Here is a 24414-nt window from a genome sequence, read left to right as displayed (position 1 = left end):
CAAGCTGCGACCAAGTGCATTTAACCCTCAATGGTGTGGTTGTTTTTTGGCTAAAGCCTACATCAGGGTGAAGCTGTCACACCAAGTGCATTTATCCAGCAATAGTCTGTTCATTTTTTGGCCATATACAAAATCAGGGGCAAGCTGCGCCTGTCACCAAGTGCATTTAACCCTCAATGGTGTGGTTGTTTTTTGGCTAAAGCCTACATCAGGGTGAAGCTGTGACACCAAGTGCATTTAACCAGCAATAGTCTGTTCATTTTTTGGCCATATACAAAATCAGGGGCAAGCTGCGCCTGTCACCAAGTGCATTTAACCCTCAATGGTGTGGTTGTTTTTTGGCTAAAGCCTACATCAGGGTGAAGCTGTCACACCAAGTGCATTTAACCAGCAATAGTCTGTTCATTTTTTGGCCATATACAAAATCAGGGGCAAGCTGCGCCTGTCACCAAGTGCATTTAACCCTCAATGGTGTGGTTGTTTTTTGGCTAAAGCCTACATCAGGGTGAAGCTGTCACACCAAGTGCATTTAACCAGCAATAGTCTGTTTATTTTTTGGCCATATCCCAGTCTAATTCTGTCACTAAATCCATACCGGTCACCCAGCGCCTAAATACTAGGCCTCAAATTTATATCCAGCTAAATCTGTCCCTAGTGCTGTAGCTGGGCGGGTTATTTAGTGTCCGTTCAAGCACATTTCTTGTTCTGGGTTGAAATACAATTCCCAATTTAGCAATTTCATAATTTAGTGGTTCCTGCTATATCAGAGCTATTTGAAATCTATCCCAAAAAGGGTATATAATATTGAAGGTGCACATTGGGTCATTCAGAATAACTTCACACACACCCGCTACTGTGTATTTCCAAGTCTAATTCTGTCACTAAACCCATACCTGTCACCCAGCGCCTAAATACTAGGCCTCAAATTTAAATCCCTCTAAATCTCTCGTTACCCACCGCTGTACTGTTGTTGCTGGGCAAGATATTTAGTGTCCGTCAAAGCACATTTTTTGTTCTGGGTTGAAGTACAATTCCCAATTTAGCAATTTCATAATTTAGTGGTTTCTGCTATATCAGAGCTATTTGAAATCTATCCCTAAAAGGGTATATAATATTGAAGGTGCACATAGGGTCATTCAGAATAACTTCACACACACGCTTCTGTGCATTTCCAAGTCTAATTCTGTCACTAAATCCATACCGGTGACCCAGCGCCTAAATACTAGGCCTCAAATTTAAATCCCTCTAAATCTCTCGTTACCCACCGCTGTACTGTTGTTGCTGGGCAAGATATTTAGTGTCCGTCAAAGCACATTTTTTGTTCTGGGTTGAAGTACAATTCCCAATTTAGCAATTTCATAATTTAGTGGTTTCTGCTATATCAGAGCTATTTGAAATCTATCCCTAAAAGGGTATATAATATTGAAGGTGCACATAGGGTCATTCAGAATAACTTCACACACACGCTTCTGTGCATTTCCAAGTCTAATTCTGTCACTAAATCCATACCGGTGACCCAGCGCCTAAATACTAGGCCTCAAATTTAAATCCCTCTAAATCTCTCGTTACCCACCGCTGTACTGTTGTTGCTGGGCAAGATATTTAGTGTCCGTCAAAGCACATTTTTTGTTCTGGGTTGAAGTACAATTCCCAATTTAGCAATTTCATAATTTAGTGGTTTCTGCTATATCAGAGCTATTTGAAATCTATCCCTAAAAGGGTATATAATATTGAAGGTGCACATAGGGTCATTCAGAATAACTTCACACACACGCTTCTGTGCATTTCCAAGTCTAATTCTGTCACTAAATCCATACCGGTGACCCAGCGCCTAAATACTAGGCCTCAAATTTAAATCCCTCTAAATCTCTCGTTACCCACCGCTGTACTGTTGTTGCTGGGCAAGATATTTAGTGTCCGTCAAAGCACATTTTTTGTTCTGGGTTGAAGTACAATTCCCAATTTAGCAATTTCATAATTTAGTGGTTTCTGCTATATCAGAGCTATTTGAAATCTATCCCTAAAAGGGTATATAATATTGAAGGTGCACATAGGGTCATTCAGAATAACTTCACACACACGCTTCTGTGCATTTCCAAGTCTAATTCTGTCACTAAATCCATACCGGTGACCCAGCGCCTAAATACTAGGCCTCAAATTTAAATCCCTCTAAATCTCTCGTTACCCACCGCTGTACTGTTGTTGCTGGGCAAGATATTTAGTGTCCGTCAAAGCACATTTTTTGTTCTGGGTTGAAGTACAATTCCCAATTTAGCAATTTCATAATTTAGTGGTTCCTGCTATATCAGAGCTATTTGAAATCTATCCCAAAAAGGGTATATAATATTGAAGGTGCACATTGGGTCATTCAGAATAACTTCACACACACCCGCTACTGTGTATTTCCAAGTCTAATTCTGTCACTAAACCCATACCTGTCACCCAGCGCCTAAATACTAGGCCTCAAATTTAAATCCCTCTAAATCTCTCGTTACCGCTGTCCTGTTGTAGCTGGGAAAGTTATTTAGTGCCCGTCAAAGCACATTTTTTGTTCTGGGTTGAAGTACAATTCCCAATTTAGCAATTTCATAATTTAGTGGTTCCTGCTATATCAGAGCTATTTGAAATCTATCCCAAAAAGGGTATATAATATTCAAGGTGCACATTGGGTCATTCAGAATAACTTCACACACACGCTTCTGTGCATTTCCAAGTCTAATTCTGTCACTAAATCCATACCGGTCACCCAGCGCCTAAATACTAGGCCTCAAATTTATATCCCGCTGAATTTGAATACAATACATTGGGCCAAATAATATATTTGTTGTTGTGGTGAACCATAACAATGAGAAAAACATCTAGTAAGGGACGCGGACGTGGACATGGTCGTGGTGGTGTTAGTGGACCCTCTGGTGCTGGGAGAGGACGTGGCCGTTCTGCCACATCCACACGTCCTAGTGTACCAACTACCTCAGGTCCCAGTAGCCGCCAGAATTTACAGCGATATATGGTGGGGCCCAATGCCGTTCTAAGGATGGTAAGGCCTGAGCAGGTACAGGCATTAGTCAATTGGGTGGCCGACAGTGGATCCAGCACGTTCACATTATCTCCCACCCAGTCTTCTGCAGAAAGCGCACAGATGGCGCCTGAAAACCAACCCCATCAGTCTGTCACATCACCCCCATGCATACCAGGGAAACTGTCTCAGCCTCAAGTTATGCAGCAGTCTCTTATGCTGTTTGAAGACTCCGCTGGCAGGGTTTCCCAAGGGCATCCACCTAGCCCTTCCCCAGCGGTGAAAGACATAGAATGCACTGACGCACAACCACTTATGTTTCCTGATGATGAGGACATGGGAATACCACCTCAGCATGTCTCTGATGATGACGAAACACAGGTGCCAACTGCTGCGTCTTTCTGCAGTGTGCAGACTGAACAGGAGGTCAGGGATCAAGACTGGGTGGAAGACGATGCAGGGGACGATGAGGTCCTAGACCCCACATGGAATGAAGGTCGTGCCACTGACTTTCACAGTTCGGAGGAAGAGGCAGTGGTGAGACCGAGCCAACAGCGTAGCAAAAGAGGGAGCAGTGGGCAAAAGCAGAACACCCGCCGCCAAGAGACTCCGCCTGCTACTGACCGCCGCCATCTGGGACCGAGCACCCCAAAGGCAGCTTCAAGGAGTTCCCTGGCATGGCACTTCTTCAAACAATGTGCTGACGACAAGACCCGAGTGGTTTGCACGCTGTGCCATCAGAGCCTGAAGCGAGGCATTAACGTTCTGAACCTGAGCACAACCTGCATGACCAGGCACCTGCATGCAAAGCATGAACTGCAGTGGAGTAAACACCTTAAAACCAAGGAAGTCACTCAGGCTCCCCCTGCTACCTCTTCTGCTGCTGCCGCCTCGGCCTATTCTGCTGCTGCCGCCTCGGCCTCTTCCTCCGCCTCTGGAGGAACGTTGGCACCTGCCGCCCAGCAAACAGGGGATGTACCACCAACACCACCACCACCACCTCCGTCACCAAGCGTCTCAACCATGTCACACGCCAGCGTTCAGCTCTCCATCTCACAAACATTTGATAGAAAGCGTAAATTCCCACCTAGCCACCCTCGATCCCTGGCCCTGAATGCCAGCATTTCTAAACTACTGGCCTATGAAATGCTGTCATTTAGGCTGGTGGACACAGACAGCTTCAAACAGCTCATGTCGCTTGCTGTCCCACAGTATGTTGTTCCCAGCCGGCACTACTTCTCCAAGAGAGCCGTGCCTTCCCTGCACAACCAAGTATCCGATAAAATCAAGTGTGCACTGCGCAACGCCATCTGTGGCAAGGTCCACCTAACCACAGATACGTGGACCAGTAAGCACGGCCAGGGACGCTATATCTCCCTAACTGCACACTGGGTAAATGTAGTGGCAGCTGGGCCCCAGGCGGAGAGCTGTTTGGCGCACGTCCTTCCGCCGCCAAGGATCGCAGGGCAACATTCTTTGCCTCCTGTTGCCACCTCCTCCTTCTCGGCTTCCTCCTCCTCTTCTTCCACCTGCTCATCCAGTCAGCCACACACCTTCACCACCAACTTCAGCACAGCCCGGGGTAAACGTCAGCAGGCCATTCTGAAACTCATATGTTTGGGGGACAGGCCCCACACCGCACAGGAGTTGTGGCGGGGTATAGAACAACAGACCGACGAGTGGTTGCTGCCGGTGAGCCTCAAGCCCGGCCTGGTGGTGTGTGATAATGGGCGAAATCTCGTTGCAGCTCTGGGACTAGCCAATTTGACGCACATCCCTTGCTTGGCGCATGTGCTGAATTTGGTGGTGCAGAAGTTCATTCACAACTACCCCGACATGTCAGAGCTGCTGCATAAAGTGCGGGCCGTCTGTTCGCGCTTCCGGCGTTCACATCCTGCCGCTGCTCGCCTGTCTGCGCTACAGCGTAACTTCGGCCTTCCCGCTCACCGCCTCATATGCGACGTGCCCACCAGGTGGAACTCCACCTTGCACATGCTGGACAGACTGTGCGAGCAGCAGCAGGCCATAGTGGAGTTTCAGCTGCAGCACGCACGGGTCAGTCGCACTACAGAACAGCACCACTTCACCACCAATGACTGGGCCTCCATGCGAGACCTGTGTGCCCTGTTGCGCTGTTTCGAGTACTCCACCAACATGGCCAGTGGCGATGACACCGTTATCAGCGTTACAATACCACTTCTATGTCTCCTTGAGAAAACACTTAGGGCGATGATGGAACAGGAGGTGGCCCAGGAGGAGGAGGAGGAGGATGAGGAAGAGGGGTCATTTTTAGCACTTTCAGGCCAGTCTCTTCGAAGTGACTCAGAGGGAGGTTTTTTGCAACAGCAGAGGCCAGGTACAAATGTGGCCAGCCAGGGCCCACTACTGGAGGACGAGGAGGACGAGGATGAGGAGGAGGTGGAGGAGGATGAGGATGAAGCATGGTCACAGCGGGGTGGCACCCAACGCAGCTCGGGTCCATCACTGGTGCGTGGCTGGGGGGAAAGGCAGGACGATGACGATACGCCTCCCACAGAGGACAGCTTGTCCTTACCCCTGGGCAGCCTGGCACACATGAGCGACTACATGCTGCAGTGCCTGCGCAACGACAGCAGAGTTGCCCACATTTTAACCTGTGCGGACTACTGGGTTGCCACCCTGCTGGATCCACGCTACAAAGACAATGTGCCCACCTTACTTCCTGCACTGGAGCGTGATAGGAAGATGCGCGAGTACAAGCGCACGTTGGTAGACGCGCTACTGAGAGCATTCCCAAATGTCACAGGGGAACAAGTGGAAGCCCAAGGCCAAGGCAGAGGAGGAGCAAGAGGTCGCCAAGGCAGCTGTGTCACGGCCAGCTCCTCTGAGGGCAGGGTTAGCATGGCAGAGATGTGGAAAACTTTTGTCAACACGCCACAGCTAACTGCACCACCACCTGATACGCAACGTGTTAGCAGGAGGCAACATTTCACTAACATGGTGGAACAGTACGTGTGCACACCCCTCCACGTACTGACTGATGGTTCGGCCCCATTCAACTTCTGGGTCTCTAAATTGTCCACGTGGCCAGAGCTAGCCTTTTATGCCTTGGAGGTGCTGGCCTGCCCGGCAGCCAGCGTTTTGTCTGAACGTGTATTCAGCACGGCAGGGGGCGTCATTACAGACAAACGCAGCCGCCTGTCTACAGCCAATGTGGACAAGCTGACGTTCATAAAAATGAACCAGGCATGGATCCCACAGGACCTGTCCGTCCCTTGTCCAGATTAGACATTAACTACCTCCCCATAACCATATATTATTGGACTCCAGGGCACTTCCTCATTCAATCCTATTTTTATTTTCATTTTACCATTATATTGCGATGCTACCCAAAGTTGAATGAACCTCTCCTCTGCCTGTGTGCTAGGCCTAAATATATGCCAATGGACTGTTGCAGTGGTGGCTGACATGAAGCCTGATTCTCTGCTATGACATGCAGACTAATTCTCTGCTGACATGAAGCCAGATTGTCTGTTACGGGACCTCTCTCCTCTGCCTGGGTGCTGGGCCTAAATTTATGACAATGGACTGTTGCAGTGGTGGCTGACGTGAAGCCTGATTCTCTGCTATGACATGCAGACTGATTCTCTGCTGACATGAAGCCAGATCCTCTGTTACGGGACCTCTCTCCTCTGCCTGGGTGCTGGGCCTAAATTTATGACAATGGACTGTTGCAGTGGTGGCTGACGTGAAGCCTGATTCTCTGCTATGACATGCAGACTGATTCTCTGCTGACATGAAGCCAGATCCTCTGTTACGGGACCTCTCTCCTCTGCCTGGGTGCTGGGCCTGAATATATGCCAATGGACTGTTGCAGTGGTGGGTGACGTGAAGCCTCATTCTCTGCTATGACATGCAGACTAATTCTCTGCTGACATGAAGACAGATTCTCTGTTACGGGACCTCTCTCCTCTGCCTGTGTGTGTGCTGGGCCTAAATATATGCCAATGGACTGTTGCAGTGGTGGCTGACGTGAAGCCTCATTCTCTGCTATGACATGCAGACTAATTCTCTGCTGACATGAAGACAGATTCTCTGTTACGGGACCTCTCTCCTCTGCCTGTGTGTGTGCTGGGCCTAAATATATGCCAATGGACTGTTGCAGTGGTGGCTGACGTGAAGCCTCATTCTCTGCTATGACATGCAGACTAATTCTCTGCTGACATGAAGCCAGATTGTCTGTTACGGGACCTCTCTCCTCTGCCTGTGTGTGTGCTGGGCCTAAATATATGCCAATGGACTGTTGCTGTGGTGGCTGACGTGAAGCCTCATTCTCTGCTATGACATGCAGACTAATTCTCTGCTGACATGAAGACAGATTCTCTGTTACGGGACCTCCCTCCTCTGCCTGGGTGCTGGGCCTAAATATATGCCAATGGACTGTTGCAGTGGTGGCTGACGTGAAGCCTCATTCTCTGCTATGACATGCAGACTAATTCTCTGCTGACATGAAGACAGATTCTCTGTTACGGGACCTCTCTCCTCTGCCTGGGTGCCGGGGCCTAAATATCTGAGAATGGACTGTTCCAGTGGTGGGTGACGGGAAGCCAGATTCTCTGCTATGGAACCTCTCTCCAATTGATTTTGGTTAATTTTTATTTATTAATTTTTATTTTAATTCATTTCCCTATCCACATTTGTTTGCAGGGGATTTACCTACATGTTGCTGCCTTTTGCAGCCCTCTAGCTCTTTCCTGGGCTGTTTTACAGCCTTTTTAGTGCCGAAAAGTTCGGGTCCCCATTGACTTCAATGGGGTTCGGGTTCGGGACGAAGTTCGGATCGGGTTCGGATCCCGAACCCGAACATTTCCGGGATGTTCGGCCGAACTTCTCGAACCCGAACATCCAGGTGTTCGCTCAACTCTACTAATTAGAGATCTGAAATAATACTTAGCTGAATAAAGTGCTTTATGTATCCTAATAATGTTGAAAGAGCATTTTAATGGAAGCTCACAATTATTACTTTCCCTTTGAAGTGGTACAAAAAAAAAGTAATAAGGATAGACAGCCTGTAAGACATCACCTGCCTGCGGCGCTTGCCAGTCACATTCTGATAGGGAGAGAAGCCAAAACTTTGTAGGCTTCTACCTTGTAAGTTCATTCAATTTGGCCATCCCCATTGATATCAGGTGCCAAAGGTCATAGGGGCCCGTTTTGTAGTCAAGTCCAAATGGACAGAAGGCAGGGCCAAGAATACCATATTGCAGCACAAAATAGCACCTCAACAGAACCAAATACCACAATGCATCACAAAATACTGCACCAGCAGCACAAAATAAACCCCCTAAAACTGCCACTGGCGGCTGTAAGGAGGGTTCAAGTGGCCCCCTTGGCATTGTTCCACCGGGAAGTTTCCTTGTAGGGTCTATGGCCAGTCCGCCCCTGGTATTCTGGATAGAAAAACTCTTAAACTCTTTACTGTTGATTGAATATGATTCAAGTAAAACACTTAATAATGATCTCACTTGATCACGGCATCCAAAGGCTTTAATTACCGTGATTGACATTTTTGCCAGTCGCAGTAATTAGCCGCAGGTCTCTGCTGTTTCAAACAGCAGAGACCTGCCGGCCATGGCGCCAGCTGTACGTGCGAGTGGGCGCCATGTTTGACTATCGCTCCAGAGCCGTACATGTACAGCACTGGTAGTCAAAGGGTTAAGCACACAGCCATGCAAAAAATTTTAAGATTAATGTAGCACTCCCACAAAAATTTGTATTCTCTGAACTGTTAGAAAAGTACACGATGTAAACTGTAGTGAAGGTAATATTCTTGCTGGTTACTGTGTATTTGCGTGTTATAACCTCCCTTCTGATCCTCAGCTGTGTCATGTGACCAACATTCTGATCTCTGGACAGGAAGTCGGTTACTTCTCTATTCATTCCTATGAGGCTCCCATAGGAATACCTACAGAAACTGGTCACATGACACAGCTGAGGATCAGAAGGGAGGGGATAACTCACAAATACAGTCTATGGTGAGAACATTACCTTCACTATAGTTTTCATCAAGTACCTTTCTAACAAGTCAGATAATAATAAAAAAAAGTGCTACTTTTTAAGATTAGCAGTAAATGTGTGTTGTTCAAAAATCCTAGTAGGAATGGGTAGAGTATGTATTCAATCACTGAACATACAGTTTAGTGCATACCGTATGGGACATAATGTGTAAAATTGTTAGTTCAGTGATGACAATTTAATAGTTGGGCTATAGGACAATAGACGCTTATGGAATACGATGAGAGAATCTGTTTGTTCTTGTGGTTCCTCATGAATAACAACCCTTAGGCTACTTTCACACTTGCGCTTGATCGGATCCGTTCTGAACGGATCCGATCATATTAATGCAGACGGAGGCTCCGTTCAGTACGGATCCGTCTGCATTAATAACTTTAAAAAATTTCGCAAGTGCGCAAGTAGCCTGCGCGGATCCGTTCAGACTTTCAATGTAAAGTCAATGGGGGACGGATCCGCTTGAAGATTGAGCCATATGGTGACATCTTCAAGCGGATCCGTTCCCATTGACTTACATTGTAAGTCTGAACGGATCCGCACGCCTCCGCACGGCCAGGCGGACACCCGAACGCTGCAAGCAGCGTTCAGCTGTCCGCCTGTCCGTGCGGAGGCGAGCGGAGCGGAGGCTGAACGCCGCCAGACTGATGCAGTCTGAGCGGATCCGCATCCATTCAGACTGCATCAGGGCTGGACGGAGGCGTTCGGGTCTGCTCGTGAGCTCCTTCAAACGGAGCTCACGAGCGGACCGACGAACGCTAGTGTGAAAGCAGCCTTATATTGTTGTACACTGTGATGTGACAAGGATATTGACCGGTGAAGACCAAGGTTATAAAGTTATCTGAGGGAATGCATTGCTTAAAGGAATTCATTACTTTGTCATCCGTGAAAAGTTTAGCCATAAATCATTGGGAGGATCTGTTTGAAATTGAGATTGTGTCTTTGACAGATATTGAACTATATGGTTGTGATTTATTGCTAACAGGATTCACCAACTACATGCGCAGCCCAGCAGGAGATATCTTCAATCCCGAACATCATCAAGTGAATCAAGACATGACCTTGCCGCTCAGCAACTATTTCATTGCATCCTCTCATAACACCTACCTGATGGGTGACCAGCTCATGTCTCAGTCCCGTGTGGACATGTATGCTTGGGTGTTACAGGCTGGATGCCGCTGTGTAGAAGGTGAGGAACTAAAGATACATATGACTATCTTAAACGTTTCTGCTTTTCTCTTGTATTGCTATGAGTTATTTTTATATTAACACAACAAAAAGAAAAACTAAAGGACCCTTAAGACCTAACTTTTCATCTAAATCAGGCTAATAGAAAATACACAAAGGCAACGATATAGCCCAACTACCACTGAGCATATGGCATCCACTGGAGAAACCCAGTGATAGAATGTGTTAATATCAGGATATAAGAGCAATTAACTAAGGCAGGGACAGAGGCAGGAATCAGAGGTCTGGGGTAATAATCAGATACCGGCGAGGATAAGAAAAGGAGACTCTCCCTGTACCCACCCTAACTAAACCTCTGCCCAGGGACAATCCCTGATGGTGGGATCTCCATGTCCTTGTGCCTGCCCTGTCAGACCCTAAGTTAGCCCTGGATAGAGAAAATTCACCTTAAACGGGGGTAGATAGAAAACATAGTGCAGATAGAAAAAAAGAAGTAACAATGTACCTCTCCCGGGTTTCTATATTAAGCAGATATGCTCTTATATCCTGATATTAACACATTCCATCACTGGGTCTCTCCGGTGGATGCCATACGCTCTGTGGTAGTTGGGCTATATCGTTGCCTTTGTGTATTTTCTATTCGCCTGAAAATATAGGGCGTTTTTTTTAATCAGATTTAGATTAAAAGTTAAGTCTTAAGGGTCCTTTTAATTTTTCCTTTTGTTGTGTTTATACTCTCTTCATAAGGATACCAGAACTATCTGTTTGTTTATCTGTATTTAGCTATTTGTTTTTATATTAGTCAGAATAACAGAATAGCAGAACTGATAACATTCCTACACCTTATCCCATGCAAGGACCCCATAGAAAAACCACGGAGTAGGGATAAGCAAACTTGTCTTTTCAAGTTCGATGTACAAGGTTCGGGTTCGTGTTATCTAAGAATTCCGTTATGGATTCTGCTACCACGGACCATAACTTACGGTCTGTGGTAGCGGAATCCATAACGGAATTCTTAGATAACACGAACCCGAACCTTGTACACCGAACTTGAAAACACACGTTTGCTTATCTCTAACACTGAGCTATACGAAGAGCCATGTTTAAACAACCAGTGGAATCTGTCACCACCGTCCTCCTTATCAAACTTGGATAAGACACATGGTTCTGTGGTTCACCTGACTAAAATGCAGTTTTTCTTTTGTTGATCTGAGCTTCCGTTAATGAATTATGATGCTTTTTCTTAATATGAAAATTTAGTCTGTGCAATGAGGGCGTCACCATTGCTCTTGTTTCACCCAAGCCCCTCTCATTTCTGTGTCCAGCTACTCCCTCACTGCTTTGCCACTACCTAGCCCTGTCAATCAAAGCAGTGAGGAAGGGGCTGGCCACAGAAAAGAGTGGAGCTTAGGTGTAAGAGCAATGGTGCCACCTGACTTGCATCAAATACCTAATTTGCATATTACAAAAAAGTATAATATCTCAGGAACGGAGTCTTGGATCAACAAAAGAAAAACAGCATTTTAATCAGGTTAACACCAGCTATGAGTCTGTGCAAACAGATTCTCTTTAATGGGATATATAGTTATACAGGATAGGGTATAACTATAAGGTTGGTAGGGGTCTTACAGCTGGCAACTCCATTGATCAAAATAACAGTGACCAATAACCTCTCAGGGACCCCAAAATGAACGGAGCAGCAGGTGGTGCATGTGCCTCCATGCTGCTTGGCTTCGGCGACAGCTGAGTACAGTGCTCAGCTATTTCCAAAACTTTCACAGAGATGAATGGAGTGGCAGTATACTTACCTGACCTGCCACTCTGTTTATTTCAGGGGCTTGGAGGGGTATAGAGTCACCATTCTTGTCATTGGTGGGGATCCCAGTGGTAGGACCCCACCAATCTAATAATAATCCCATGTGCTATCCACATAATGTGTAGCAACAGAAATACCCTTTTAAGTCTGTAAATCCTCAATTACAATGTCCATACACATTAGATGGACATAGCTCAAATCCAGCAAGACCACCTGACCATCTGTACATCTAGCTGGAAGCCACAAATCTGATTAGTGGCTCAATATGTCCTTTAGATTTTGTAGCCATCCTAAAATGAGTGTCCACTTTTAATCACCATGTCCTTTGTAGGTCCTGATTAATTTTTTTATAGTATATATATATTTTTTTATAAACATTGAATGTCAATTTTTCTGACACAGAGCTCCAAATCCACCTGCATAGACAATATTAACTGATACATTTCAGGCTGCTTGCAGTTGCCACTAGGGGGAGTTTACTGCATACTGATTTAGTACCAAGTCCAAGTATTCAGTGAGCTCCTAGGCGCCATCTAGTGACAAATGTTATCTTGTAACTTATGTAGCATAGTTGAAATTGTATAAAGAACCTTTTATAAAGGTACTGTACGTAACGAAATTAGAAGGTAATTTTGGACATTTAGAACAAAATGTTGTTAAAGGATGGACATTCAGTTAAAGCTCTCCATCTGCATCAGATGCACAGTATATCTAACAAACCCACTGATGTTGGCGGGACTGACCATCTAATGTGGGAACACCTTGAGGGAGAGAAGCATCGGGCAGTGATAAGCGACTACGAGAGGAGTCTGGCAGCAGCTTATACCACTCTTAAAAACACATGCAAACTTGGCCAAGTGTGCAATGGTATCGGAGTGGTCAGGAGCAATAACTGTCAGCTCAAAGCATTCCATCTACAGCTATCTAATATGTATGGCAAGCTGGTCCAGAAAGGGAACTACATATGTATATTCAATATTTGAGTGATCGTCTGACCACGATTACCTGAATTTCCACACTGACATGAGTAAAAGGCCAGGCTTATCTGATACTGCTTACCTCCGGAGAAGCAAAGGATCTCTTACAAAAATCCAAACATCTCTGGTCTTTGTTTGCCTTAAAGATCACTGGGACCCCCAGTGATCACAAGAACAGAGGTCCTGAAAGTGACCAGTGTGAATGGAGTGGTGGAGATAAGTATTGGTGGGATAACCCCTTTAAAGGGGTGTCTCACTTCAGTAAATGGCATTTATCATGTCGTTCATACAAGGCACTTCCTAATGTATTGTGATTGTCCATGTTGCTTCCTTTTTCCATCACATTATACACAGCTCATTTCCATAGTTATGACCGCCCTGCAATCCAGCAGTGGTGGCCGTGCTTGCACAATAAAGGAAAAAGCACCGGCCTTTCTGGTGGCTGGGACCACATAGGAAAATGAATCCAGCCAGCAAAGGGCGCAATATGGACAATCGCAATACATTACTAAGTTCCTTGTTTTTAACTTTCTCTATATGATGAATGCAATTTTGCTAAAGTGAGACAACCCGTTAAAGCCTAATTGGCTAACATAATTACTGAATGGCTAGAAAAGTGGTGCAGATGTACAAAGCCAAATGCACTATAATCGGTGCTGAAATTGTGCCAAAAACCAGCACCACATTTATTTTTCAGATGAAGGTGGTGGGACCGTCGCATCAACCTGACAGTCTGCTTTTGAAGTCTTCCAGATCTTAAAGAAATATTAAAAAATGATATGCTCCTTTTCAATGTCCTTTGGAATCTAAGTTTTCTTGCCATATCTTGATAAATAAAATAACAATGAAAGAAACATCTTTTTATCTTTGTCTTCAAGTCTCTGTTTCTGCTTGGGGGGACAATAAAATGATGTTTCCACAACCTGAAGGCACACATACAGAGTGTTTGTTTTCAGGTGACCTGCGTATTTCATCTTTTCCTAGGAACGTGCCAACAAACTGAAGCAGTAAAGTGGCATCGTCTTAAATACATTCAGAGTAAATCAAGTTTTCTTAAGAAAAATAGCTTTCTGTGTAGTATAGCAAATGTGGGTTTAGCAGATCTCCTGATAGCGTCTACGCCGCTCACATTGAGAAATGCCGTACCACTGCAAATATGAGACTATTTATCTACTGTTATAGAAAGGAATCATCTATATAAAAGTATGTTATGGTTTTTATTACAGACCTATCAAACATTATTCAGATAACAAACTATGGCAGCAGGGGCGTAGCGAAAGGCTCATGGGCCATGATGCAAGAGTTCAGCTTGGGCCCCCCTTCCCTCAGTGTTTTGTGACCAGGAAGCATATTGCCATTGTGCTGCCTGAGGCAGTAATTTAAACGGCACCCCCCCCCCCCCCATGCCAAATTCTTGACCTAACCCTTTTCATCCAGCCAGAGGTGCAACTTGACCTGCATGCACTTTTTATAATACCGGTGTCTTCTTTTGTGGCACAAGGGTCTTTGTGCCCCCTCAGGCTCCTGGGCCCGGTAGTGACTACCTCCTCTGCACCCCCTATAACTATGCCCCTGTACAGTTTCCTTCTGTTTATTTGAAGACAATAGCATTTGTATAAAGTTGCCACCATGGGTTTAGTAGGCATCAGCCATGTAAATGCTAAATTTTATGGGAATTTTGCATAAATACAGAATTCCTTTAATTAATCATCTGAACTATGCGCTATAGCAGTAGAAGTGGGTCCAGACTCCAGTTGCATCCTCCCCCTCCCAATCACCCCTGAGTTACCTATGAAAGAGCCAAAAGACTAAAGGAAACAAGATTCTAGCACACCTTTTTATGATCAATTTAGGGAGGGGGCCCATAGGAAGACATGTTTATGAATTCTATCACCTCTTGTGTGAATAGCTGGAAAATCTTCAAGCTTCTTGATGGACACCTTAGGAGGCTGTTAAAGTCTGTTCATCACAATAGCAGAACCAAAAAAGACTAAGGCTTCAGCTCACCCTGCACTCCTTAGTATGAGTGCTTGAAACATGGCTATATGTCAGATTTCTGAAATCCAGGAAGCTGGTAGATGAAATATCTATATGCAGGACTTAAAATATATAATAAAATAAATATTTTTTTATTCCATCAGGTTAAAATAGCACAAAAAAACTTTCTAGAGAAGTTTTTTAAACTTTTGTTGCGGGGTTCTTAGTCATCACTAAGTAAGTCCAAGACACATAAACCTTTTCCTACCGAGTGTTATTTGTATTATTTTAACCTGATGAAATTGGATTGGTGCATGGATTTTTCCTTTTACCTTCTTAAGACTCAAGAGCATCTCTCATTCTGGAGTACCCAACATGTGTAGTGCTCCGCTTCCCCTGTGTTCTCGCTGCAGGGGAACTGAACACTTGCTGTCGAGTACCTCTAAGGAGCACAGCTGATTGTTGGGAGTCCCAACAGTGGGACAGACTCCGATCAACTTATTGTCAAGGGACCCTTCTAACAAAAATGCGTCGTCCAAAGCTGGTAATGTCATGAATGAAATTGTAGCTATGAGCCTGGAATTTATTCATGACCCTGGTAAACCTTTATAATATGGATATGGAATTGATAATGGTATCTCATATTCACAAAGCGTCTGAAAAATATTTTTCTTATTGTCAAATTGTGCTTTCCTTTGTTGAAACCCATGTGTTCTGCTGTGTCAGAAATTATTCTTTTTAATGGAAATGTCCATGTGTTTGCGGTGTCAGATATTTCTATGAAAAAGTCCCTAACAATTTTGTTTTCCCTTCAATTTGAAAGTTGATTGCTGGGACGGACCAGATGGAGAGCCCATCGTCCACCATGGATACACCTTGACTTCCAAAATCCTGTTCAAGGACGTCATTGAAACTATTAACAAGTATGCATTCATCAGAAATGAGTAAGTATGACACATGTGGGTTCTTTCAAGTAATGTTATCTGATTTATAATACCAATGGTCTAGAAAATTTTTCAACTTGGCAGCGCTGAAGTTTTCAGGTGTTGCATGGGTTTCATGAAGAGCCAATCCATCATGTCCTTGAAAGTACATAAATAACGAACAGTAGACCTGACAACGCATTTTTTGCATTGCAGAAAAAAAGATTTTTGCAATTTCCTTGATAATTAGGAACATTTTGTGTTATTAGTTTCTCATTTATTTATTAGCTTTTATCCCCAAGATTGGAAAGAAACTAGAAGACAGTGTGGCCATTAGAGTTCTTGAAATCCCTGCAGATTTGTTTTATTGCTGGGGAGAAGCTGTCACTGGACATTTGCAAATGTAATATTATGCACCAGGCATTCACCTGAGTGGATGACAATATATGGGACTAGGTTTACACCATGTTTTTGCTATATACTGCTGAGGCATACATTATTTTTTTTTATTTTTTTTTACTGAGCTGGAAATATACACACTCCTACTCTCATGGGGCTTGGGGATGGACCTTTTCCTGTCAATCTGCCTTTGCGGTAATGAAAGGTCAGATATGTTTGATTTCAACACATACACTCCATTTCTTCACTGCCAGAGGTGTCTCGCAGCAGTTTATTCTCCTGTCGTATTGTGAATTTTGTATATTTTTATTTTTGGCCAGAAGGCCACCGGTTCTAATATAACCCATCTCCCTGCTGTGCACCAGTCTCCTGCAGTGAGGTAGAAAACTGGACATTGTCTCTACATTAGTCCAAAACATAACTGGACATCAAGCTGTGAGGAATTATGGGATTGTTTTGTGGACATTTATCTCTGTGTGAGTCTCGAAGTCTTCTGGAGCTGATTTCATGTTTTCTTCTGTACGTTGATACTGGCAGCTCATTGTCTGCCGGTATCAGTACTCAATAATATCCTGTGTCCATTACAGCAATTAACAGTATTATTACTCGTGTTCTTTTGCTTCACCTCAGTTTTGATCAATGTTTGTTTTCTCGGTAATGGTGTGTATGTCAAGGGTTACTGTGTTTCTCATTTTGCCTTTCGTAAAAACTAAAAATAAAAGTATGACCATAGGTGTGTGTATATAAAGCATAGAAATCAAATAGGATAACTTCTCAACTTTGCATTTGTGTGACAAAAAAGTGTGCAAAAATGTAATGATAGAGATGAGCCAGTTAATTCTAAATTAATCAAATTCAACCCAAATTTTTCAAAATAATTAGTTTCAAATCTAACGCATGTTTTCGGCAATTTGATTTGGGGGAACTTCTCAAATATCTCGCCGGCTCAAAAAGAATTTGAAATGGATTGGATACAGTCCCAGGAGACCTTAGAGTGTCATACACAACTTTGCAGGGCAATTGGAACACTTTAGATTTGGGTCAAATTTATTAGTAACTGAATAAACCAATTGCCCAACCAATTCAGCCAAATTGATTCAGTGTCAACTTTCAAGAAATTTACTCATCACTAGTAATAGTTTCTTGAGATGTTCCCTAAATGATAAGTTGTTAACTCTATGTGCAGTAGCTGTTCTTAAAGGGATCATACATCTTAGATAGTTGACAGCTGAGTGTCCTTTTGACTGGTGGCAGCTTATCTCCCCTGAGAACAAAAAGATTTTAACATGTCTGACTCTTCAGGACATCTCGATACAACCTAGATGTCCCACCAAAACCGCAGGGGAAATTTAGCCAACGTTCTTCTCAAGGATCTAGCCACCTTTAGTAATGTCTCTTCTAAAAAACTGGGAGATAACCTTTATGGTCACCATATCTTTCACATGGATTTCCATGCCACCTTAGATATCTGAGTACCAAATATGCTTAGATATGCAGTGATACGTTCCTTCGTCTTGCATTACTTCATGTTTTCATTTGCTGTTTAGGGTGAAAGAAAACTTGATGACTGGCCATTTGCGAGCTACAATGGCTGCCACATTTACATGTCATTGTCACGCTTTTCTACGAACCCCAAATTTTTTTTAGGCAAATACATACTGTAGATGAGGAGGACAACCTGCTCCATCATCTTAAGGGGGAGTCTGTCAAAAGGAAATTCAAGGTTAAATCATGCAAGGTACCTTGGAGGACTAGCTCAGCTGAATGTAATGATAACCTTCATTTAGGAATATGCTTCATTCTGGAGAAAAAGTACTGTTAATCCATATGTAAATGAGCAATTATGTGAATGGAGAGTAAGACCAAGCCACTCGGTGCACCCTAGCTCCTTCTGCTTCCTCCGCCAGCCCCTTCCTTATCTTGATTCAAAGGACTGGATGAGATGTCTATGCTGGAACCGGACTCTGTCAATCAGAAAGAATAGGGAGGAGCTGGCAGAGGAAGCAGGAGGAGCAAGGGTGCACAGAGTGTTTTGAGGCCACCCTCAGTGCACTTAACTACTCATTTGCTTATGGATTAAAGGTACTTTTTTCCAGAATGAAACAGGTACCTAAGTGAAAAGGATCATAACACTGAGCCAAGCTATTCCTGGAAGCCTGGTTTAACCATGAACAATGACCAATGCCATTCACTTCACAAACAAAATGGCACTAAATAGAGTTTCCCTCATAAAAGCCAGCTGTCCCAGAAGTATGGCTTACTGATGTTAATTACGGCATAAGAAACCACCGGTGATCAGCTGTTATTGCTAGGGAAAACCAGGTGTGGGATATTTTGCTGCAGCCAAAATGTAACATTACATACTGGCCGTTTAACACAGATGGCCTAGGAACCAGAACAAGACTCGTAGAGGGGTGCTTTGAGTCTGGATCCCATTATGACATCATAAGCTCTATTAGGAATCTTCAAAGAGCTTGTCTTCATGAAAAGACAAATCCCACTCCATGTTTCCAGGTGGTGGTGGGCATGGTACACAAATTTCTAGAGAGAAGAAAATCTGACAATGTATTATGGTGCTGTGTATTAAAAGAGAATTTGCTGGAATCACTTAAATAATATATGATGTTTTACACTGAGAAATCATTAACATAATTGTGAACATTCATAACAATAATTGCTCCATATACAGTAAATGGGCTCATAGGCTGCCTCCAATCATTAAAAATGAATGCATGGTATCATTTTTTTTTATATCTGCTTTGAATAGTATAGTAGATTACGCTATTCCATACGGTATCAGGATGTCCTTTTGCATTTATTGGGTCAGCTGGTCTATATGGAGCTTCACACCAAAAATAGGGGAAAAAAAGGTGATCTGAAGAGCGCCTAAACAGTCCTGTAGTACTACCTGAGCAGGGATTCTCATGTTTTATGTATAATTTACACTACTGGCTAGAAAAACTGTATTGTTTTCTATTTTGCTGACACCATCATTGTTCTAAAGGCTAAATGAGGATTTATTATGTGACAGCTTTTCTGTTATTTTATGCCTTCGCAGATACCCTGTCATCTTGTCCATTGAAAATCACTGTAGTGTGGTGCAGCAAAAGAAAATGGCTCAGTATTTGACTGAAATCCTGGGAGACAAGTTAGATGTTTCTAATGTGCTTAATGGGGATTCAACAAAGCTTCCTTCTCCGGAAACCCTGAAAGGGAAGATCTTAGTGAAGGTAAATGGATGGATGAATTCATGAATAGATAAATGACGATGACTGCAGAAGGATCAGCCCGTAATATGGAAGCAATTGCGGAAATGTATTGGATTCCGAGTCTGCCTCCGTCCCCTGTTTCTAACTTCCTTCTCTTGGGTATAGTTTATCAGTGAGGGTCCTGCTGAACTGTGGCTCGGTATCTTCTAATTGCTCATATATTCATCTTCTTCTAAACCACAGTAATCCACTGTAAAACATTTTAATATTTTATTCACATCATAGCCCTGTATCACAGACTTCAAATTCTGTCACTGTAAAGTCCAAGACTCTATGCCAGTTAACTTCTTTAATATAATAAAAATTTCCACTAGAGGGAGCTTACTGCGTACAGTTTATCATTGACTTTAATATATAGATAGTATGCAGACAGCTCCAAAGCTCCCTCTAGTGGCAGTTGCAGGCAAGTAGCATGTAGAATTTTAAATCTGTGTGTATTCACACATTTCGGAGCTCTGCTTCAGGAAAACAGTCTCTGACCATTATACAGAAAGTAATCGGCAGAGAAAGCAAGTTGCAGATTCACTTTATGGTACAATACCTGTTATTTTAGTGAACGAGTTGTACTACCGAACACAGAATCCTCGGATACATTGTGCTTTATAAATATTGTGAGTCCACTGTCGTCTTGCACATCCAGTGGCAATGACTGAAGTAGGGGCTGCACTAAGGTTATAAACCTTAAAGGGGTTTGTTAGGAGTATAGTAGTAATCCCTTTTAGGTTCACACCAGCTTGAGAGAGAGACCACAATGGAGTATGACAGAACTGAATATTTTACTCAAGAACTTCTTCAGCAAGTGGTTCAGTACAGATATCTAATATCCCCTATTTATGAACAGGAACACAAGCAAACTGGTAGCTCAAACAGTTATTAACGGTGACAGTCTGTTTCTAGATTATTCCAATGTTCTTTATCCATCATTAAGGCACGCCTAGTTATCAGCCAGTGCACAATGTATATGTATTTATAGTCCTATTACATGCCAAGTAACAACACTTAACTTTATGGTTTCCCTCTGGTTCTTCCTGGGCAGAGGATGTATCTCCTGCATTGATGATGTTTCAGGTGTACAGCATCAAATTAGGCCCACATGCGGCCTGCTTTGGATAAAGTCTCTGTGTGTAGTCTGCACTTGTTGGAGGAAGCTTCTCTTCTCAAAGCAGATGATCAACTTATATCATCCTGATTCGTAGCCTTGCAGGACTTTATGTAATCTTATCCTCTGAGCTCTCTCTCCTCTCTGCTCCTCTGCCTCTCAGCCAGCACTTTCCTGTCCCTTCCAGGAAGTGACATCATCCAGAATCTTCCTACAATTATTGTCCAAAATAGATGCAAGGTCTTGCCCCTAGATGGCAGCAGAGCACCAGTAATGGCATTGGAATGCACAAGTCAAAATTGTTTTGAAGGGGGATTGCCACTATCGAACTTGTGCCCAGTGGCCCGTCAGGAAGAGGGGCCCACAGTGGAGGAGAGGCCACGCCCCCTAATTTCTCCTGTCTATCTTTCTAAAGCTAAAGGACCTTTGATGATGTAATCACAGGTCCTGTAAGGGAACTGCACAGTGTAAAGTGTAGTTCCCAGGTTAGAACAGTGCATCTGCCAGGACCTGTAATGATATTATCTTAAACATCACAGGTCCTGCAGGATCTAGCAAAGGAACTGCACTAAAAATGGTGTAGTTCCTAGGTTTGAAAGGTACATCTGCAAGGACTGTGATGACATCACAGGTCCTTCAACAACTAACAGCAAGTATTAGAAGTTCACAATCAGCTCTGCATTGATCCATACAGACTAGAATGGAGTGGTAAAAGGAGGTCCTCCACTTCTCATCGTTTACCCCCCTCCCCCCTCCATGCCCTGTTTTTACTCATTGCTCACTCATGTATAATATTCAGACAGTTACAGTAACTACTACCTCATGTACCTCGCACACAGTGACCATAATTTATAACTGACCACATATTTCTGTAAACACTGCATCTACAGTATTATACCTTGTATGTCTCACACTGCTCTGTATGTATGTGTGTGTATATGTGTGTGTGTGTGTATATATATATATATATATATATATATTTATAATACAAAAAAGGGCAGCACTCCAAAGTAAAAAAGAAGACCGTTTATTCACCCAAGTGGTAAAGTGATGTATCAGCTCAATAGAGTCTTTCTCTCCTTGCTTGAGAAAGGCTCTATTGTTGAGCTAAAACATCGCTGTACCACTTGGGTGAATAAACGGTCTTCTTTTTTACTTTGGAGTGCTGCCCTTTTTTGTATTTTATACTTTGGGTATTTGCTTATTCCCATTGGGCTTTGCACCTACAGTATATATTACCTAAATTTTTTGTCAGTGCTGCCATTTTTCGTAGTGTGTATAGATATATAGTATATACAGCAGTGTACTGATATATTAAGTACGGGGTATAATAGATTAAGTGTGTACAGATATATTAGGTACATGGTATAATAGATAAAGTGTGTACAGATATATTGTGTATATACAGCAGTGGACTGATAATGTGAGGTACGAGCTGTAATTTATACCTCATACCTTATGGCAATACACTGCTGTATTTACTATATACCTGTACACACTGCATCTATTATACCTCGTACCTCACATATTACACTGCTGTATACACTATATACCTGTACACACTGCATATATTATATCCCATACTTCACATATCACTACACTGCTGTATATATACTATATATCTGTACACACTGCATATATTATACCTCGTACCTCACATATCAGTACACTGCTGTATATACTATATATCTGTACACACTGCATATATCATACCTCGTACCTCACATATCAGTACACTGCTGTATATACTATATATCTGTACACACTGCATATATTATACCTCGTACCTCACATAACAGTACACTGATGTATACACTATATACCTGTACACACTGCATCTATTATAGCTCTTGTGTGCCAGGGCTGTTTTGTAATCCCAATCCGGCCCTGATGGAATAAATTTTAAAACACAGCAGCAAGCATAGTTCATGGAACAAAGGGAGAGGCCTGGAATGGGTGGTGGCAGGGGCTATAAATGGAGGAATGGGGGCCCAATTTAGATTCTTGCTATGGGGCCCAGTGATTTCTATGTACACCCCTGCTTGTACCCCTTACAGGTTGTCCTATGATTAATGTAAAAATTGCTAATCAGTTATTATATAGTACATGACAATCTTTCTAACAAATCTAGAACCAGCCCTGCACCTCACATAGATCTTTCCATTTATTGCTGCAATTGTTACATTTATTTCAAGCTGGCAGCTCAGGTTGCTTGCATGTCTTTTCTGCTGCAGCTCTCTCTCCCTATCACAGTTCAGAAGTGTGCCCTTTCTTCTGCAGCCATCTCCCTGTAATTGTCACAGCTTCTAACAGTAAATAGGTCTGGTGGCAATTGAAGGATGGAATTGAGCATGTGCGACCACCTCATTGTGGTGGACAGAGAAGTAAGGAAAAGAACAAACAGCAGGTGGCGCTATACAAATAAATGATATTGTATAACTTATTGACTATGCTACATTTCTAATTACATGCAGTTACTAAAGCATTCAGATACAGGTTCTAGTTTGAAAAAATGTGAAATATTTTTTCATGGGACAACCCTTTTAAGAAGGGCTTCAGGTAATGACTTAACCAGGAATTGCATTTATTATATGTGGTTGCATCACTATGGATCTATTTGTCTGAATATTCCCCATATTGTTATCCAAATGCTAAATTTAACCTTCAAATGTCTGATTTATCAAGTGTTCTAGTTATGTTCCAATTCTACACACAAGTGATTGTAGACCTTTATAAAATATGCTATCCTTTCAAAGTAGTTTACACGTCTCGAATATTCCTTGCTCAATTTATCTGCATTAAAGTTCGCCCCAGTGACCTACTTCATCATACAACTCATCATGTGACATCCCAATCAATACAAATGGCATCTAAAAGATCAATAAAACCCTTGTACTGACCAAGTCAAAGTGGAATGTCAAGAATGTTTTTAACAGCCATCGCTAATGGGCTAGACCTGCCATCTGAAGCGTCTTGTAGTTGTGGACAAATGCATTGACAATTCGCAAGTTTGATACAGAATAAATCTTGTAGTTGAAGGGGTTTTCCGGGACTTATATATTGCTGACCTGCCCTATGGATTGGTCATGAATATCAGATTGGCACCCTCGCCGATCAGCTGTTTGGGCAGCTGCCGGTGGACGGAGTTGGAGGCAGAAGACTCTGTCCACTGAGTAGTATCCGGTGCCAACCTACTGCAGCTCAACTCCTGTTCACGTGGCACGTGCATTACACAAGAAATGAGCCTTCTGCTTCCACCTATGTCCACTCTATAATTTCTAGTGCTAACGGCTGTCTGAAACGGCTGATAGATGGGGGTGCTGGGTGTCAGATCCCTACAAATCTGGTATTGATGACCTATCCAGAGGACAGGTCATCAATATCTATGTGCTAAGAAACCCCTTTAAAGTTGGTTACACACTATATAAGTGCATAAGCCCAACCCACTGATTTTGGCAGGAGGTGGCCTGACCATCTAATGTGTATGAGGCCTCCCAACTCTCCCTTGACATCCTACCCATTCTGGATTTAAACTGCTGATCCTTTTTTTTAGCAAGGAAATAAGCCGCTGCCCAGCGTCATTCTCCCCTCTCCTATTCACTAGCATGCATATCTATTGGGAGATCGGGAGAGATAGGTGTAAGCCAAACTTTGGACCAACATCTAACTCTTATATGGTCACTTTAGTGATTGTAGATGGTT

The 24414-nt window shown here is 43.2% G+C and overlaps 1 protein-coding gene across 1 annotated transcript in view; it reads left to right on the top strand.

Moving 5' to 3' along the window:
* Positions 1 to 24414, top strand: part of PLCH2 (phospholipase C eta 2) — a 730017-nt gene that overhangs the window by 552261 nt on the left and 153342 nt on the right. The window contains exons 8-10 of the mRNA XM_044281842.1: positions 10050 to 10253; positions 15846 to 15966; positions 19403 to 19574. Coding sequence (XP_044137777.1) covers positions 10050 to 10253; positions 15846 to 15966; positions 19403 to 19574 — 497 coding nt within the window. The remainder of the gene's footprint in view (positions 1 to 10049; positions 10254 to 15845; positions 15967 to 19402; positions 19575 to 24414) is intronic.

Source organism: Bufo gargarizans, chromosome 2 (genome assembly GCF_014858855.1).
Source record: "Bufo gargarizans isolate SCDJY-AF-19 chromosome 2, ASM1485885v1, whole genome shotgun sequence".
Classification (NCBI taxonomy): domain Eukaryota; kingdom Metazoa; phylum Chordata; class Amphibia; order Anura; family Bufonidae; genus Bufo; species Bufo gargarizans.
This window is presented reverse-complemented; position numbering and strand designations above follow the sequence as displayed.